The sequence below is a fragment of the Gymnoscopelus microlampas genome, assembly GCF_963454915.1.
Source record: "Gymnoscopelus microlampas genome assembly, chromosome: 13".
In the NCBI taxonomy this organism is placed as follows: Eukaryota; Metazoa; Chordata; class Actinopteri; order Myctophiformes; family Myctophidae; genus Gymnoscopelus; species Gymnoscopelus microlampas.
The window spans coordinates 32,060,741-32,079,224 of NC_139950.1; the positions used below are offsets into that span (position 1 = coordinate 32,060,741).

Here is an 18,484-nt window from a genome sequence, read left to right on the forward strand (position 1 = left end):
TTTCTGCACCACTGCTCAGTCTCTAACGATACGTCTGTGCTCTACTTTTTGTCTATACCCCCTAACCTAAATAAACTCCTCAGTCCTCACAAAGTTTGGAAACGTAAATTCAGTTCGATTATTTTTGTATCGTTGATTAGTCACCTTTACAACAAGGAATAACAAACTAATGGGCAACCCCCCAAATAAGTTGCCAAACTCCCCCAATATGCTTCTGTTGGTAATCACTCTCGTTTTGAGCGGCCTGCCAGCACAGATGCTGGCAGGCGTGTGCCAGTCACAGGTCACAGACTGGCACCTGAGCGTGGGTCCTGCAACTTTGACATCTTTGTCTGTGATAACGTTGTGCAAATCTTGCCTGTAAATCTATGGAGAAAGCCTATGGTTCCTCAGTGAAGCAAGGGTGAGGAACCGGTCTTGGAGTTTTGTCTTCCTTTGACTTCACTAGTCTCACGGAACTTGGTCAAAGTTTGGAAATGGTACCAGGGCTGACACCAAATAATGTTGCCGCTCTGCCTAATGGAACACCAGCTTCCACTTGCCCTATTGCACGGGCCTTATACTGAAGGGACAAATGTGGCATCTATCCATGGGGGCAGTGTTGCCACTTCGAGCATACACAAACTCAACAAAGATGCAGGACCCATGTTCAGGTGCCAGTCACACACCTGTGACTGGCACACAACTGCCAGCAGGTGTGTGATGGCAGGTCGCTCAAAACTAGAGCGATAACCAACCAGTTGCTCATTCTAGCCATCAGCTCTAGCAAATGGCTCCTGGTTCCTTTTGCCAAATCTGAACTGGGTAAGACTGCTTTCAGCATTGGTGCACCTGGTTCTTGGAACCTCTTGCAAAACGATCTTAAACTAAATACCCTAGCATCTATTGGCCATTTTGGGAATCTACTTAATAACCGTTCATAACTGTATGCAACTGTTTTAATTGTTTTTAAGTGATTGTTGTCAACATTGTCTTTCTTTGTTGTTCTTATGTTATTTATATGTGTAATCTCTGCATCATTGTAAATAAGGGTCTCCCACAATGATCTCTCCGAGAATTTTAAATAAAGGTTGAATGAAAAATTCCACGATTGCACGATCCTTACAAGTTATACCTTGTTGTAAAGGTGACTAATCAACGATAAACATACCAATACCAATTACCATAAACATACCAATTGGTATTGTTCAAGGGAAGAAATAATCGACCAAAGTTAAGTTTCCAAACTTTTTGTGAGGAGTTTATATAAAGAACATCCTATGATGTCTGTTGAACACAACATTAACAGATTTCTCCTTGCTGCAAAGTTATATGAATAGATGGAGTATGTGTCTCTGGCTGGGTGAGATTAAACCACTATTTCAGGTAATACCTCCCCCATACAGGTCAAAATGTCAAACACAAAAGTCAAAACACCACTAAGAGCAACAGGTGGATGATAATATTGTTTTTCTCTGTTTTACAACATGTCACACCAGCATTTTGCTGCTTGTACCTGTATGAGTGAGTGACAGATACATTTTATTTGTAGAAATCTTGGAAAAAAATAACCAGATTCTCTTTTCCAAGATGTCTCACTCAATAACTCTCTCTCTCTCTCTCTCACACACACACACACACACACACACACACACACACACACACACACACACACACACACACACACACACACACACACACACACACACACACACACACACACACACACACACACACACACACACACACACACACACACACACACACACACACACACACACACACACACACACTTACTGTTGCTAGACTTCAGGTCACGGTGAATAATGGGCACCACGGCCTCTTCATGTAGGTAGTGCATCCCTCTGGCGATCTGAACGGCCCAGTTGACCAGTATGTGTGGCGGGATCCTCCTACCGGTCAACGCCCGGTTCAGGGTGCCGCCGCGGGCGTACTCCATGACCAGGCACAGGTTGGGCTCCTCCAAACACACTCCTTCTAACTTGATAATGTTGGGGTGTTGCAGCATGGAGAAAAGTTTCGCTTCTTGTTTAACACTGTCGGCGGTGGCCGTTATGTCCTCGTCCGGGTCTTGTCGTGCCGCCTTCACGGCCACCTCTTGCTCCTTCCACGTCCCCCGGTAGACTTTACCAAATCCACCGACGCCTATGATCTCCTCCAGAACCAGTTCTCTGAAAACGATTTGGACCGGTGAAACCGGGAGGACGCGCTCCCGATCCCCCGCCGAGCCCCCCGCGGCGGGGAGCCGATAGATAGCGGGCTGGTATGTCACGTAGTTGGAGGGGAAAATCCCCACCCGGTGGTTTATTTTACCGGTCCACCAACCTTCGTCCCCAGATATGGCAGCGTCCTTGGACAGGACCTCCACCACGTCTCCTCGCCGCAGGCTCAGCTCGTCCTCCCCGCTGGCCTCGTAGTCGTAGGCGGCGGTCCAGAGGGAGCGGGTGGAACACAGCGGGGCAGAGTGCGCCCATGCCCGGGCTATGGGGGAGTCCGTCCAGGCGTGCTCCCCCGTCCCTGCCCCGCCGTCCGCCGGCCGCCCTTCACCGTTCGGGAAAGCGGCCTGAGAGACATCCATTTCTCGGTGGCTGTAGTCGCACCATAGGGTGCTCAGCTCCAGAGTCCAGTGACTAAGTTAAGACTCAAAATGGTGAAAAATACCTAACTGAACTGTTCATTATTTTTGAGTCACATCTGCGGAGCTGTAGGGCACTACAGGGTGCAGTTCCCCTGTGTGGCCCAGGCCGAGGTCAACCCGTGGTCCAAAGTCCTGAGAGGCAAGAGTGAGAGTCTGAAACGGTGGATCCACGTCGCCACTGTGTGTGTGTGTGTGTGGGGGGGGGGTCAACCACTAGCTGCTGGCCAAAGTTAGCCCATACATGTCAGCCAATGTCATTGCCATCGTGCGCGCCAGCGACTGTAGAGAAACATCAGTGAAAACAAAATAGTTACAAAAAAATAGTACAAATGTATCTGTAGATATACATGATATGAAAAGTAGTAGCCTACATTGTTTAACAGCGAAAGCAAACGTTTGAAGCTAGCGTTAGCTCTCCGCCGACGGACGGACGGGGCTACAGAGTTGTCGCAGGTGCCGCAGTAAGAAGAGAGAGAGGTGCACCTGCACCGTCCATTCACACCCAATGAAGAGGGGCTTCGAGCCGGCGAAACTCTCCCAAAACCACGCCAAACTAACTCAATAAATGGCCGTCTTTCTAGGAGTGTGTTTTCACAGCTCGCTCGGTGGACCTTCCTTTCCGTTTTGACCGCATTCCGTACTTTGTTTGCAGCGAGCTGGTGGAGCTATGGCTATAGGCTATAGCCTAGCCTCGGTCAGCCTGGGAGAAGAAGTATGGCACTGGAAAAGTTGTTGCTCCACCAACTTCTTCGAGTGGTGAATTCTTCACGAGCTGACTAGCACTCTGCCGAGTGGGAACGGTTATAAACCCATTCAACATCTTAGGTTGAGAAAAAAGAAACAAAAATGCATCTAAATGAGCGATAGCTAGATCATTTCGTCAACTTTAATCACCAAACAACCCCCTCTCTCTCTCTCTCTCTCTCAGTCACAACGCCATCGTCACCACACAGCACAGACTTGTCGTCGGACGCAGAGAAGCGGAGCCTGGGAACTCAGCCTGGTCCTGTGACATGGGGTGTTTATTTTTGCCTTTAATTGGCATGTGTCGTATTGAAATGCACCTTCAAGGCACATTTTTCAAATTAAAGAAAATATTACTGACAGATAGTTATTATTATCATTATTGCACAAAAATGAATTTCACCCACTGTTTCTCCAATGTAAACCCAATGTAAACACGCGATGGGACAAAAAAGATTCTGATTCAGATTGTTCTGATTATTATTGTTATTATTACCATTATTTATTACCTACTACGAAGATGGCCTTGTAATAATATTACTTCTTCTGCTGCTGCTACTATTACTACTACTAGCCTACTACTACTAGTAGTAGCAGTAATAAAATACATGTCTATATTCAAGATTCAATTACCTAGATCATATGTACTCCGAGGCTTTACTGCACTTGATAAACTTTAAACTATACTGATCAATGAAATTGTCAAAAGTATCTTATGATAAAACGGTGTAGGCCTACTAATACAGGAGAGGGCCGCCTTACATTTATTGTTAAAGAAAAAACTGTTACCCTATGTGGTCCTGGGACGCTGTTGGCGTGTCTAAGGTGGCCGCTGATTGGTTCTTCTGCCCCATGTGAAACATCCTCTGAGGAGGGAGGAGCCTCCAATGGAATGCGGTGAGGAGAGCGCGCCTTCAGGAATATTATGGAAATTGTACAGCTTGTCATAATAACACGCACACTACTTTCTCAGTGGTAGAAAAAGTATTCACATGTTCAGATCTACAAGCTCAGTCAAGCTAAGTCACAATGTGAGCTTGTAGATCGGTTGATTTTCAAATGGCCGAAATGTATATCAGGCTGAAGTGGTTAATGTGTATGTTTTGTAATAAAAAATTAAAAAAAAGAGTAAAAGTACAATATTTGCCTTTGAGATGTAGTTGAGTAGAAGTAAAATAGGCCTATTGAAAATGTGAAATACTCCAGTAAATTAAAAAATACCTAAAGTAAAGTATAGTAGCCTACTTGAGTAAATGTACTACGTTACTTAACACCACTCTCTCTCTCGATATCTCTCAATTTATTTTCAGTGCACTTTTTTTGTACAATTGCCAGATTCCCAATTTATAAGTGAATACATTGTACATCAAATTTAAAGTAAATGGCCCGTCTCTCAATCTCTCTCCCGCGCACACAATGTGGACAAGCAAGCACCAAATGTATAATTTGGCCACATACATAACACACACACACACACACACACACACACACACACACACACACACACACACACACACACACACACACACACACACACACACACACACACACACACACACACACACACACACATTGTCGATGAATTGAATATAGGACCACAATGGAAACATTTTTTTTGTTTTGTTATCCTTTTAGCCTTAATGTCTGACAGGCTATACCTGCTGTTTACATAATACAAAAACACTAGAGTGGATGATATCCCCTACTATTTGACAATTAAAAAAATAAGCCTGTGTAAGTAATCACCTTATAACCCATGTTTTTTTTCTACCTGCAATGTACGTAGGATGCGTAATTATTCACCATCACCAGGTAGAAAAGGGACCAGGATTGAGCTGGGGGGGGGGGTAAAGGGGGCGGAGCTGCGCATCTGTAGAGACAGCGAGAGAGAGAGAGAGAGAGAGAGAGAGAGAGAGACACGCACGCACACACACATACATACACGCACAGACAGAGAGAGAGAGGAGAATAGGACAACAAGATGAGGACCACGGCAGCAATGGACGATTTGACATTGGTGTGGAAGAAAATCAGACGGCAGGACAACAACACCTAGAGAGCGGCGACAGAATGATGATGGAGACGGTTTAGTTCGCCCCAACATGGAGGCTCAGCAGCCTATGCGCTAGGGAGGGAGGGACACCGTTCCATTGTACTGTAGCCTGCCTTGCATCAGCATCCATCCATCCGTCCGTCGCAGCTGAGCTGACAGAAGAGATGGGGTCCCAGGTTGTGCAGACGCTGCGCCAGGGAGTCTGGGCATCACTGACCGGGGGCTGGTACCACGACCCGGACCAGAACAAATTCAACAACTCCTGCCACCTTTATCTGTGGATCTTTCTGTTAATGCTGCCCCTGTCCCTCCATCTGGTGAGTATTTACGGAACGTAAAGGCCGCGGAGGGGGTGTGAGTAATACCAAAACGCTCGCCCCAAAACACAGTCGCCCCGGGGCAAATCCCGGCGACCTCGGAACTGTCGCCACCAGGTATTCCTAAACGTAACCTAAGTGAAACTATGCCTAAACCTAACCATAAACATAACCTCAGTAAAACTATGCTTAACCCTAAATGTATGTCTAACCTTATCCTCAGTAAAACAAATACATCAATACAAGAACCGCCGGGGGGGGGGCGAGCGGTCCGCGAAAAAAGGGGGGCGAGTGTGGTTTGGGGCGAGCATTCCGGTTACCGTGAGGATAGCTACAGTACAGTACATGGCGTTTCATACCAATCATGTCATTGGTGATGGATGAATAGCTACTGTCTCCGATAAGCGTCAGATGACAAGACCTATAACAGTTGAATTAACCCGTCATTGTCTCGTAGACGGGTGGTACATAGAGGCTACAACAGTACAGGGCAGTAAAATGCATTGTCGCAGTATTTCCCCGCATGCAGTTATGGAACGCATGGCTGCTCTGTGGAGTCAAGGCGTGCTTCATAGGATGGTGGACAAAGATAAACACAGCAGCATTATGCAGTCATGCCAAGATCAAACTTACGCCAAAGCAATTAGGTCTAATCAAACCAGAATTTTATAATTAGTGACGGGTATTGTGCAGTGGTGTAAAGTAACTAAGTACAATTTACACAAGTACTAACTAATTTACACAAGTACTATTTACAATTTTGAGGTATTTTTACTTTACTGGAGTATTTCCAATTTTCAGTACTTTTACTACTCCACTACATCTCAGAGGCAAATATTGTACTTTTACTCCACTACAATTATTTGAAAACTTTAGTTACTTTGTAGATTTTGATTATTATTACAAAACATACATACATTACCCACTTCAGCCCTATATACATTTATTTACAAGTTCTACAAGCTCACAATCCATCACGATGCGATGTACTGTGAGCTTGTAGATCTGCTATATATTCAAAAGATTTGTATACATTTTATACATTTGAAAACTTGTGAAATGGGGCATTCTGCACAATGATTACTTTTACTTTTGTACTTTAAGTATATTTTGATACCTATACTTTTGTACTTTCACTCAAGTAAATGTTGAATTCCGGTCTTTTACTACTATTACTATTATTATTACTAGTATTTCCACATTGCAGTATTGATACTTTTACTTAAGTAAAAAATGTGAGTACTTTTTCCACCACTGCATAGTGTGCCCTAATTATGACAAGTTAGGTTATGTTGCAACACCACCTAGAATGAACAGGACATTAATTATTTTGTCAGTGTTTTAATAGTCAACACCACTGGGACACCTACACCAAAGTGACCGCTTGTATTTTTGTGCTATTCATTGCAGAAGTGAAGTCAGATGAGTGTTTGCTTCACTAATACTATCCTAAAATAATAGTGGTACTGTACAGAGGCACACTGACCTATTTCATTGAGATTAGATCGTTTTTTTTCTGTGACAGATTATGACTCACTGACTTCGTCATTCTGCATGTTCCTATCTCTTTTTTATCTAATAGAACAGACCCATATAAGGTACACAATAATAATTAATATACAATGCAAGTCTCCTCCTCTTAGACAACTGTTTAAGGTCAAGTTAAAACTCACTGCCCACTGTATTAAGGTGAGATAAGATGAGAGATGTTTCTTCTTTGCTCTGATGGGCAGATCAAGGTAATAATAATAATAGTAATAATAATAACATTATCATTATTATTATTAGTACTAGGCCAATGCCGCTGGGAACGATGTCCACTGGGAACACAATAACGCATGCCCTTCCAGTTATGCAATACCCCTTGTACCCATTGTCAGTGTACCTGTTGCACCCGTTGTTAGAGTACTTCAGAATCAGCATTATTGTCACATCACAGATTTACGAGGTGCACGGGTGCAGTACTCATTCTCATAGCACTTGGAGGCCAGTCAGTATGACATCAGTACTATGAAGACATCAGGGAGCTCCATGCATGGGCATGAAATGGACACAGACAGACAGACAGACAGACAGACAGACAGACAGACAGATACAGAGGTCCCCACAGGAATAAATAAAAAGGTACTCAGAGAGAGAGACACGCACACAGACAGACAGGTACCAAGATTTTTAGATTTTTGGTTGTGGACAATTGCCAGTCCGACTGACTTCCCACTCAGTACAACACGCCCTGGCATCCTTGGTGATACAGAAGTACGCACGCACGCACGCACGCACGCACGCACGCACGCACGCATTTATAGATAAGAATAATAGTAAACATGATGTTCTTAATGCTTTTCAAAACAGGTCTACAAAGTGCTTTACAAAACTAGATACAAAATGGCAAATAAAACAGACATACATGGCGATTAGCACAGATAAAAATATGACAATGCCGTGACATAAAAATATGGTTTCAGATGTGATTTAAAAGATGACACTGTCATTGCTAGCCATAGATCCAGGCAGGGTGTTCCAAAGCCTGTGGTAGGTGAGGCGTGTTTTAGGAACAAAGAGGGCCATATCTGAGGATCTAAGGCAGCACTCGGAGCCTGGCCTTGCAGCCTTGCAGGGCTTTAAAAGTCATCAGTAAAATCTTAAAATCAATTCTGAAACTCACAGGCAACCAATGAAGAGAAGCTACGTTAGTCCCAAAATAGCAGCCTCTTCCAGGATAGGTGAGAAGGTGGGAGGGGGAAAAAATGACACACAGTCCGCTTTGAAGATGACAGCTCTTATCGTTCAATGCATCTCCCATGAAGCAATACAAAAACAAGCAATATCAAAAGTGGTTGCTTGTGAATGTGTTTGTATAAATGTGCATTGGCCACAATATGTTTGACAGCAAATGTAATCTTTAGATTACAAATACATTTTTACAGCATGGCTACCCTCTTGCAGAGCCACGTCTATGAGAGAGTGTGTGTGTGTGTGTCTTGTGTCTCGCAAACCACTGGACCAATCAGCGTCAACTTGTGTATGCATGCTTCCAGTAGGCTACCCAAGTACCTCCACTGTCACACAAGTTTTATATGTTTTAAATATTTAACCTTAATTTCATAATGGAAGTTAAAGGGGCCCTGATCTGTCTGAAACCAAATCTGGAGTCATACGTCATTGATATGGCACATAGATGAATGACGTCATAGATGACACTGATGTCACAGGTTGGCCACATGAAGTCTGATAGAGTTCCCATGTGAATACAGAGATCCACATGGTTAGATTTCTCTCTCTCCCTCTCTCTCTCTCTCTCTCTCTCTCTCTCTCTCTCTCTCTCTTTCTCTCTCTCTCTCTCTCTCTCTCTCTCTCTCTCTCTCTCTCTCTCTCTCTCTCTCTCTCTCAGGCCCTGCCCCCCACCACCATGGCACTGAGCATCTACTGTACCTCTATCACTGTCTTCTTCATCCTCATCAAGCTGGCCAACTACCGGCTGCACCTGATGTTCGACCAGGGAGAGGCTGTGGTCCGTAGCAGCCTATCAGACCTGAGCAAGGCCCCTGAGAAGAAGAGCAATGCTTCTGACCCTTGCCTGTCCGCCGGCATCAGGTAAGAACCATGAGCAACCACATGTACTGTACTGCTCATCCAAAGGGGAAAGCCCTTTGGCCATAAGGAGATATTAGGCTTCTGGGCTTCAGGAAGGACTGCTGCATGCATACCTGTGTCACCACCTATCACGCTCTATCTCAGGGCCTAAAATGGATGGAGGTGGGACGATCTCAGTTCAAGTCAGTTCCCATGAGGAGTGTTGGCGGCTGTAGCTCAGGAAAGGTTCCCGGTTCGACGCCTCCCCCAATGTTTTGCACGGCAGAAGACTAGAAGAGTGCTAAATAAATGCAGTCTATTTACCTTTTAAGGTGGCTTTGTGCCAGGATGAGAGTGAATTACTTAGTGTAGTCCTCAGGTTGAACACAAGTTCATGGAAGAAGCCCTGGGCTGTGCCCAGAGGTGGTATAGTGGAGTCACATGTGCTCCTTCATTTCTCCTGTGCCTCCCCATGCAGTGCTGTCTCCCTTTCAGCCTTCCTGGTAATCCATCTTGGTAATCAGTGTGTGAAGCACAGTGAACTGCCTGCTCCTCCTGGTTTGAGCCCATAGATATGGTAAGCTCCCATGGCCCAGTATGGATCTGTGCGGGGGACTATGCAGAGAGATAAGTGATTCAACACACTGGTATGTTTGTTCCCGGTGCCAAGAGCGGCTTTCTTGGCAGATCTTTCATGAAAATATGCCCATGCAAGATGGAGGGCAAAGGGGTAATCCCTGATTACCTGAATGTATTCATGATGTTTCTGCATTCAGACCCTATGTCTGCTGTTGGAATAATGCCATCAAGCTCTTGTTGAGTGTAACCTTAAGTTTTATCTCCCTGTCAGTGTGTCGTTTGTTCCGTTTTTTTTAATGTTTTTTTTTTTACTCCCATTTTAGTTGTTGCCAATTCCCCAGATGTGTATTGTCACTGTCACTGCTAAACCCTACTGTTTGATCTTGGGTAGGGTGTAGACAACCGCGAGTCTCCTCCAATGCACATGGGGTCGCCAGCCGCTTCTTTTCACCTGACAGAGGGGAGTTTCACCGGAAGGGCATAACAAGTGCATATAGGAACATGTTGTCCATGTAATTTTTGCTCCCTGCTGAACAGGCCAACCTGTATGAGCCGCTAGTACAGCAACAGAGAATTCCCTCCCCTGCCGTCTTCCCACACGAACAACATACCCAATTGTGTTTACTGGAAACCTGGCCAAGCCGGAGGAATCAAACCCCAATCTCCACAGTGGTGGAGAATCCTGAATGATGAAACGAAAATGAATTAAAACAGAAACACAGAAAGACCGTCTTCGGCCTGGACTGCTCTCTTCTTTGTGATGCCACGCCATAGGCAAAATTGAGAGCTTACAGACACATTTTCCATTTCATTCTCTTCTCCATGGTTCAGGCTGGCTGTTTGATTTGGTATTCCAAAGGTCTCTGGCCTGGAATGCGATAAATGGTGTTCATCATTCATCATGCACAGACTCCTCTAGAATGCAATAAAATATTTTAAGAGTGTTTCATCCCTTTTTCATGTTTTTCTCTCTTTCTTCTCTCTCTCTCTCTCTCTCTCTCTCTCTCTCTCTCTCTCTCTCTCTCTCTCTCTCTCTCTCTCTCTCTCTATCTCTCTCTGTCTCTGTCTCTGTCTCTCTCTCTGTCTCTGTCTCTGTCTCTGTCTCTCTCTCTATACTCTCTCTCTCTCACTATCTCTCACCTTGCTCCCTTTTGCATTCAACACAGGAAGAGCAGCACGGTCCCAGACAGTGTTGCCATGACGATGTTGGCTCGTAACCGGCCCAGTCCAGTGATCCAGGTTACCGTGAAACAGACGGAAACCGACCAGGGGCTGATCGGAGTGGTGAGTGGACAGCAAACCAAAATTGAATGAAAGACAGGTTAATCAGAATCAGAAACACTTTTGTTTTCCAAAGACGATGATCATGCACAGAAATTGCATCTGCATATGGTGCTGTGACAACAGAGCGAGACACAATTGCGCAATTAACTCAAGACTACCCACATATTGCACGGACATTGCAGAACATACATTCAGACAGTAGATCGTACTTTTCACTGCAGACATTTGTTATTGACATTGAGTGAAAGATGGTCTCTGCTTCAGCTAACAGAAACATGATAATATTTGTTTATTTGATGGTGGTCATTATGCATATCTGTCTCTGATTTGTCTTAATGTAGGAGTGTCCAAAAACAGACGAGTTGACGACTACAGAAGGTAATTCTGTCCTCTCATATGTTTGCATAAAAAAGGTGGCATGGTCCACAGTTGAAAAGCCGAGAGAGGATTGTTCCTTTTTAAATGTCAGCACTAGCTCATCGCCAGTGCCACAGTTTTACCTAGGAGGGGCTTCCAGTGAGCAAGGCTTGTTTTGTTCAACAGGAACCAGGAATATGCAGTGATAGTGTTCACGACATAAGCAATGGAACGTCATAACAGAGAAGTTATGAGACACTCATACCATAAAACAAGCGCAAAATATAAATTGTAAACAGCAAGCTCGGAGGTATGGTCATAAATCAAGTTGAATATAAAAGTGGCACTGTAAAATGACCTGTAATAAAAATGAGGAATTTGGAGTGGTGTGCATCGGCAAATCTCTCTGGGTATAACCCACAGTAGTTTGAATGTCTGTCCCATGGTAGTTTTGCTAGCTGTTTCCTCAAACTCATACTAGATTTGACCTGATTTCAATCAGCAGCAGAGGAACCTTGCATCTTGAATGTTGCTAATATTTTTCACAGTTGCAGACATGTAGATTTATTTATGCATGTATTTATTCTATTATTATTTCCCCCAAGAACTTGGTGACAAGTCTAGTCAGTGAAAACCTTCTGTGTAGCACACTGTTTTGTTCTGCTTCCCTAATGCACAGGAGAAATAATCTGACAATGTAGATTGAGCACTTCCCATTCTGCTAACACATCACGGTTACAAATATGCTCAGACAAGCACCCATCAGCTATAGCAGCCAAACAGCCAGAATGCCTGTCAGCCTGTTAGCCAGCCAGCCAGCCAGCCCGAACACCCAGGCAGCCAGAACAGCCAGACAGCCAGAACAGCCTGACAGTCAGCCAGCCAGCCAGCCAGCCAGCCAGATAGCCAGACCAGTCGAGTGCTTCCAGTAAATCTATGACCTCATGCACCGGTGATTTGTCAAAGCACGGTCAGCTAATGGAAGGAGCTGATGTCCCAGTCACTGTAGTGCAGTGCATCAGATGGATGCATAATGTATCAACATGCTCTTCCGTAGTGGAGTTTGTGGCCTGATGTGACATACAGAGGAGTTGGTGATTCATTTTATTGCACTGGGGAGATTTTTGTGATGAATATACCGTTGTATCAAAATATGAAACAATTTCTAAGAGAGGAATGTGAAACTATAGCTAATATGGGTGAAGAGGAATTATTAAATCAATCAAATATTATGCACGTTAGTATGAGCCCACTTTCCAATCCGTTCTAGGGGAGCATGAGAATGCCACGGAGGAGAAACAGGCAGAGGAAGATCTCCACCTCAACCAAGAGTTCTCGCCGGAGGACCTCTCCAGCCCCAACCCAGACCAGGCCGCTCCACTGCTGCAGGCCCAGCAGAGGCCTTCGTCTCGGTCCGGGGGAGAGGAGCCGAGGCCTGGATCGGCAGCAGGGATGGGAAGAAAAGATGTTGTTGAGAGGACTGGAAATGGGTCTGGGGGTGGGAGAGAAGACGTGTGCATCCAGAGCTCTTTAACAGGTCCTGACAGAGAGCAGGACAGGAGAACTGAGAAGGACTCACAACAGGAGAGATCGGCTGAGAAAGATGCCGTGGACAGGGAGGTGGCAGACGAGGGTCTGCCTCTATCCAAGGGGAGCGAAGGGGAGAGTGGGGAGGAGAGTGACGGGGAGAAGGAGCCCTCAGACCCCAACAACAACTCACTGGAGAACCCCCAGGAATACCAAGACAACTCACCCCAGCCTCTTACGCAGGTAGAATATACAGTATATTGGATGTACAAGTAGAAGCGAGGAGTGCATTGCAGAAGTCGTCCTTTTTTGTGCTCTAGTTTGCACAAGTTTGCACCCCATACCATTTATATACGTTATCTAATAGATAGCTCTAATATATATATAGATATTAGAGCTAGCTAAGAAATTGATTGCTGCTAAGGCCTATTTGGCTACTACCGTGGGTTGATCTTTATGTATGTATGTTTATTAATGCCTGATAATACTATGGCTACTGTAGAAATCGGCCTATTAGGACATCCATGCAGCTCAGCACATATGGAACATACCATAAAATATAAAAGAAAAAAAGGGATTTATTTTAGATTTGATTATAAATAGTCTCACATAGCCAGATCATCATAGATCTCTGATCATGTGGCTACACAAGACTAGATTATAAATAGCCATTACTGCCACTGACTATTTCGACTGTTAATATTATACATATAATTGCAGGCTCAGTTAGAAGAAGAGACCTACTGCTCTGATGAGATTGCGGTAGTCCTGGTCGACAACTCTGGTCCTGGGCCGATGATGACTCGCCTAGATGACACAGACACAGTGAAGATCATCATCACCATGAGCTGTGACCCTCTGACCGCCTCTCAGCTGGAGGAGAGTGTCAAGCAGAGTCTCCTGGAGAATGCACAGGTAGGACTTGTGGGTTGCTCTCACACACGCACCACTTTGTATGTGTGTACTGTATGTTGGGACCCCCTCGAAAAGAAGATGGTATGTCTCAAGGGGTTTATCCTAATGTGAACAATTGATCCATACTTCAACGTTTTATGTTTTGTTTTCGTAAATTAATGCCCTACTTCGTCATACAAGAGTGTCATGCAAAAGTAGTGAAAATAGCCGATCTACAAGTTCACAAAGCGTCCCATCACTATGAGTTGTGAGCTTGTAGATCGGCTATTTTCTTTACTTAAAAAAAAATGTAAAAAGTGAACGAGAAATTGTCTGTCTGTGGGTTTTATAAATATTTGACCAATGAAAAATATTATTATTATTATTTAGTCAAAAAAGGTCTTTTGACTAAATAATAACTACATTGGATCCATTGGAACACAGGTTATTTTTCCATTTCCTGAAAAGTAACGGTTTTGGACATCTGGACATTTGGACAATTCTGTACGACATGTAGAGACGATATGTGAAAGCGACATGGCGGTGTGTGTGATCAGGATGTATGTGTGTCCCAGCAGGCTCAGATGGGGGCTGGAGAATGTCACATCAAGATCCCCGTCATTACCTTCGACTCCCCTGAGGATGAGAAAGAGGAGCCGGAGGCCGCAGAGGAGCAGGTGGAGGGCGATCAGGGGGCCGTGTCAGAGGACGACCCCACCCCAAAACAGACCGACCAGAATGAAGACCTCCAGTTACGCGGGGAGACGAACAGTTCCGAGTCAACCACGCTCGACTGTCCCGATCTGGAGAATACGGAACATTTCAGCACACAGCTGACCAATGACAATAGCTCGTCGGGCATCGACGTCCACTCTCACCCCGACGACTCAGATCCGCCTGATCTCGACTCGGAGGGTTTGCTGCGATTGCCGCCGGCGTCGTGCCGCTACGGGCCAGGTGGCCGGACTCACATACGAGGGCTCAGCATGGACAGTGGGAAGGACGCTGTCCTACTGTCGGACCGCTCCCACAACACAGTATGTCAGCACTATAGCTCATAGATTGGTGGTTTGATTTACCTTTTGAGGAGAAATTAAGAAAATCTGTTTGTCTGCAACTGTCTGACAACCCATCTCCATCCATCCATCCATCCATCCATTCATCCATCAACCATTTATCCATAATCTGTCTGTCTGTCTGTCTGTCTGTCTGTCTGTCTGTCTGTCTGTCTGTCTGTCTGTCTGTCTGTCTGTCTGTCTGTCTGTCTGTCTGTCTGTCTGTCCACCAGACAACCATGACTAGTTCCAAGTCAGACCTGGAGGCCAAGGAGGGGCAGATACCCAACGAGTCCAGCTTCCTGGAGTTTGTGTCTCTGCTCGGCTCACTCAGCACCAGAGCGGCAGGGGCAAGTACACAGGAAGAGGAGGAGCCAGAGAGCAAAGGGGAAGCAGGAGCTGGAGAAGAAGGTGAGTGACAGACAGCAGCTGGGAGGTCAGTGATGGAGTCCAAAGAGTCAACTTCAGCTCCATTTCATTTAACCCATTAAGACCTTAGGCCGATTCTACAAATGTCTTCTAAATCCTAACAGTTTTCTGAAACACTTATGTTGCTATAATATCAGTGGTTCTCAAACCTTTTCATGTCAAGGACCCCCAAAATTATATGTATTTGGCCACGGACCCCCATCTCAAAATATTTAGTTCCAGGGACCCCCAGAAACAAAGATTTGAGTTACAAATGTTCGATCAAGATTTGCAAAGATGTTCATGATTGTTCAAAGATAGCAAATCTACAAGCTCATGAGCTTGTATATCTACTATTTTTGAATAGCCAAAGTATAAAATAATGGTTAAAGTGGTTAAAATAAAAAATGACAGATGCTTTTCCCTCTTAATGGGTTAAATTCTATAGCTAATGGTGAATGTGTTGCAGAGTTAGAGCAAAACTGTTATAACTATCCGTTCCCAGAGGAGCTGAGCTCACGCTCCCCAAGACACGATGAGGCAATTACTGACACAAACACGGATAGTCAGCCTGGGAGACCCAACCCGCCCAACAGCCTGGCTACTGACACACTGCAGAGCATACCTCCCACACGCATCCCTATAGTCTCCCCCGACAGGTATGTATAGGCCAGATCGAAGAGGCATGTTGCTGCCCAGGTCAGGGTTACAGTGTTCTATACTGTCTTCTATTGTGTCTTTTTCCTATAGCCCACAGACAGACAGAGAGAAGGACCCCGACTATGACTCCTTACCCTCACAGACCTCTCAGTCGGAGAGCTCCATGCTTCAGGTTATCTGCAGGCCAGAGGCCACCAACAAAGAAGAGGCTTACACCTTCCACACCGTACACAGTGAGTCACCAATGTAGGCTGTTGGCAAATGTGTAAAAAATACTCTAACAGTCAGTACCTGCAACTGTTTTTCATTTGTAAATCTTCTCAAAGTGCTTTTCTCAGCGCTTTGATCATTGATTGTAAAACATACATCTGCAATAGCCTTACATATTGACTAAACCGCTCAACGGCTGACTCAGGCCTGTGGCGTTTGTCTGTAATGGATGTTACGTGTTGTGCTTGTGTCGCCAGGAGACCGGCCACGTAAGCTGTATGCAGAGAGAGCTCTTAACCTGCCCCTCGGAGCTGAACTCATCACAGGCAACATGTGGTACTGATGTTCTGGGTTCCCTGTTATGTCTCTGGCCTTTTAATACTGGCCCTCTAGCCCTCATGATTCCATTTACTTCACTTATCTTCATGCTTTGTCAATAAGGCTTGTTCCGTGTTTACATAAACTGACATGCCTGTGTGTGTGTGTGTGTGTGTGTGTGTGTGTGTGTGTGTGTGTGTGTGTGTGTGTGTGTGTGTGTGTGTGTGTGTGTGTGTGTGTGTGTGTGTGTGTGTGTGTGTGTGTGTGTGTGTGTGTGTGTGTGTGTGTGTGTGCTCGCGTGCGTGTCTCCCCAGTGACTTGCTGTCAACTTCGTCCAACTCAGAGTGTCAGGAAGGCCTGGCAGGAGGTCACTCTGACTGTCCCTTCCAGCGACGTATCATCCCTGCTCACAGACTCCGCCCACGCAGGACACACCCTGAGATCTTCCAGGTACAGTATAATATATACATAAGATGATCTGCTTCTGCTGTTCTCTACTGCTCTGTCTCATCCCATTCTCTATTGATTCCTCTCCTCTCCTCTCCTCTCCTCTCCTCTCCTCTCCTCTCCTCTCCTCTCCTCTCCTCTCCTCTCCTCTCCTCTCCTCTCCTCTCTCTTCGATCTACAGCCTATATTCTATTCCATTGTATTCCATTCGCCCCCGACTCCAGACTGTAAACCATTAGTCTTGTGTGACAGCAGTGTAGAGCAAGCAAGGCCAAATGCTTGATGTGAATTTGTCTTGCTCTTTCTCCAGCTAACCGAGACTAACCGTGTCTACCAAGCCATGACTCAGTTCTGCAGTCCTTCAGTAGTGGTGCTGAGGACTGCTACTCTTTACTTGTATTGTACTGTATGTAAGCTAGCAGGGGAGAAACCACTGGCTACATACTGTCCATCAGGGGTTTTCAACGTTTTTAAGGCCAATGAGAGAGAGATGAAGCAGGGACCCCCTCTATATTGTATAAAATTGTCTGCAGATTAAATTATTCATTTATTCTGTCCCTCTACACCAAACCTCGTTGTCAAAAATAGCAGATCTACAAGCTCACAACGCCTCAGTGTGAGGCGTTGTGAGCTTGTAGATCTGCTGTTTTTGGCTAAAGTTCTCCCCATAGAAGGGATGCTAGGGTTCAAGTGGTTAATATAAAAAATATCATATCACACAAAGATTTGGCGGCCCCCCCCTGTAGTAACTCTGAGGAACCCCAAGGGGTCCCGGACCCCCTGTTGAAGACCCCTGCTGTACATAAACAGTTGTATCTAAACCTCCTGGGTAATGCCTCTCCAATAATTTGCTTATCACATACCCATGTGCCTTATTTAGTAACACAGACCACAAGAAAGAAATATGTGATCAATGCAGCAACCATGTACTTTCCACAGTGAGGTCATTCACATCACGGTTCAGCGTGCAGTGGCACTTTAACTGATTAGCTTCTGCCTTATCAACCCTTGGGCTGAACGGTTATCATCCTCTCTGTCATTGTGTCACTCCTCTCACTCAGAAGTATGTGATATAAAGTCATTTAAATGTGTACGCACGTCTGTGTGTTTTGGCCAGGAGGAGGACTCTATGGATGAGTCGTCAGAGACTTCGACGCAGGAGAAACCGACGAGGAAGCTGTACTACAAGCTGAAACTGTTTCCGGGGAAATGGATTAACATCCTGTACGACCGACTCACCCTGCTCGCCCTTTTGGACAGGTAATACCTGCAGCTGTTTTCGCCTTCCAGGACAGTTGATAGTCAAGCCCACAAACTCACTGTAGTTCACAGTGACCTTTTACACACCTATCAATGACAGGTCATATTATGGTCTTATGTCCTACGTCTGGCTCCGTCCTTTAAAATGTTATTTTTTGTT

At 45.2% G+C, this 18,484-nt stretch overlaps 3 protein-coding genes across 6 annotated transcripts in view; 1 reads left to right on the top strand and 2 right to left on the bottom strand.

Annotated features, from left to right (window-relative positions):
* map3k21 (mitogen-activated protein kinase kinase kinase 21) overlaps positions 1-3,577 on the bottom strand; it is a 32,959-nt gene extending 29,382 nt beyond the window's left edge. For 3 of the 4 annotated variants that reach the window (XR_014602132.1, XM_084076856.1, XM_084076854.1), the window contains exon 1: positions 1,777-3,577. Coding sequence is in view for 3 of the 4 variants with exons in the window: in XM_084076856.1 (XP_083932982.1) it covers positions 1,777-2,578 (802 nt within the window). In the remaining variant the exon portion in view is untranslated. The remainder of the gene's footprint in view (positions 1-1,776) is intronic. The other variant, XM_084076855.1, reaches the window with a different exon arrangement.
* Positions 1-18,484, bottom strand: part of rgs17 (regulator of G protein signaling 17) — a 385,251-nt gene that overhangs the window by 299,929 nt on the left and 66,838 nt on the right. The window lies entirely within an intron of this gene.
* The window catches only part of pcnx2 (pecanex 2), a 38,622-nt gene continuing 25,588 nt past the window's right edge, over positions 5,451-18,484 (top strand). The window contains exons 1-13 of the mRNA XM_084076853.1: positions 5,451-5,752; positions 9,144-9,346; positions 11,071-11,188; positions 11,530-11,566; positions 12,816-13,315; positions 13,793-13,987; positions 14,545-15,003; positions 15,255-15,432; positions 15,935-16,088; positions 16,180-16,322; positions 16,557-16,635; positions 16,932-17,067; positions 18,182-18,324. Of these exons, the coding sequence (XP_083932979.1) occupies positions 5,600-5,752; positions 9,144-9,346; positions 11,071-11,188; positions 11,530-11,566; positions 12,816-13,315; positions 13,793-13,987; positions 14,545-15,003; positions 15,255-15,432; positions 15,935-16,088; positions 16,180-16,322; positions 16,557-16,635; positions 16,932-17,067; positions 18,182-18,324 (2,498 nt within the window). The 5' untranslated portion in view covers positions 5,451-5,599. The remainder of the gene's footprint in view (positions 5,753-9,143; positions 9,347-11,070; positions 11,189-11,529; positions 11,567-12,815; positions 13,316-13,792; positions 13,988-14,544; positions 15,004-15,254; positions 15,433-15,934; positions 16,089-16,179; positions 16,323-16,556; positions 16,636-16,931; positions 17,068-18,181; positions 18,325-18,484) is intronic.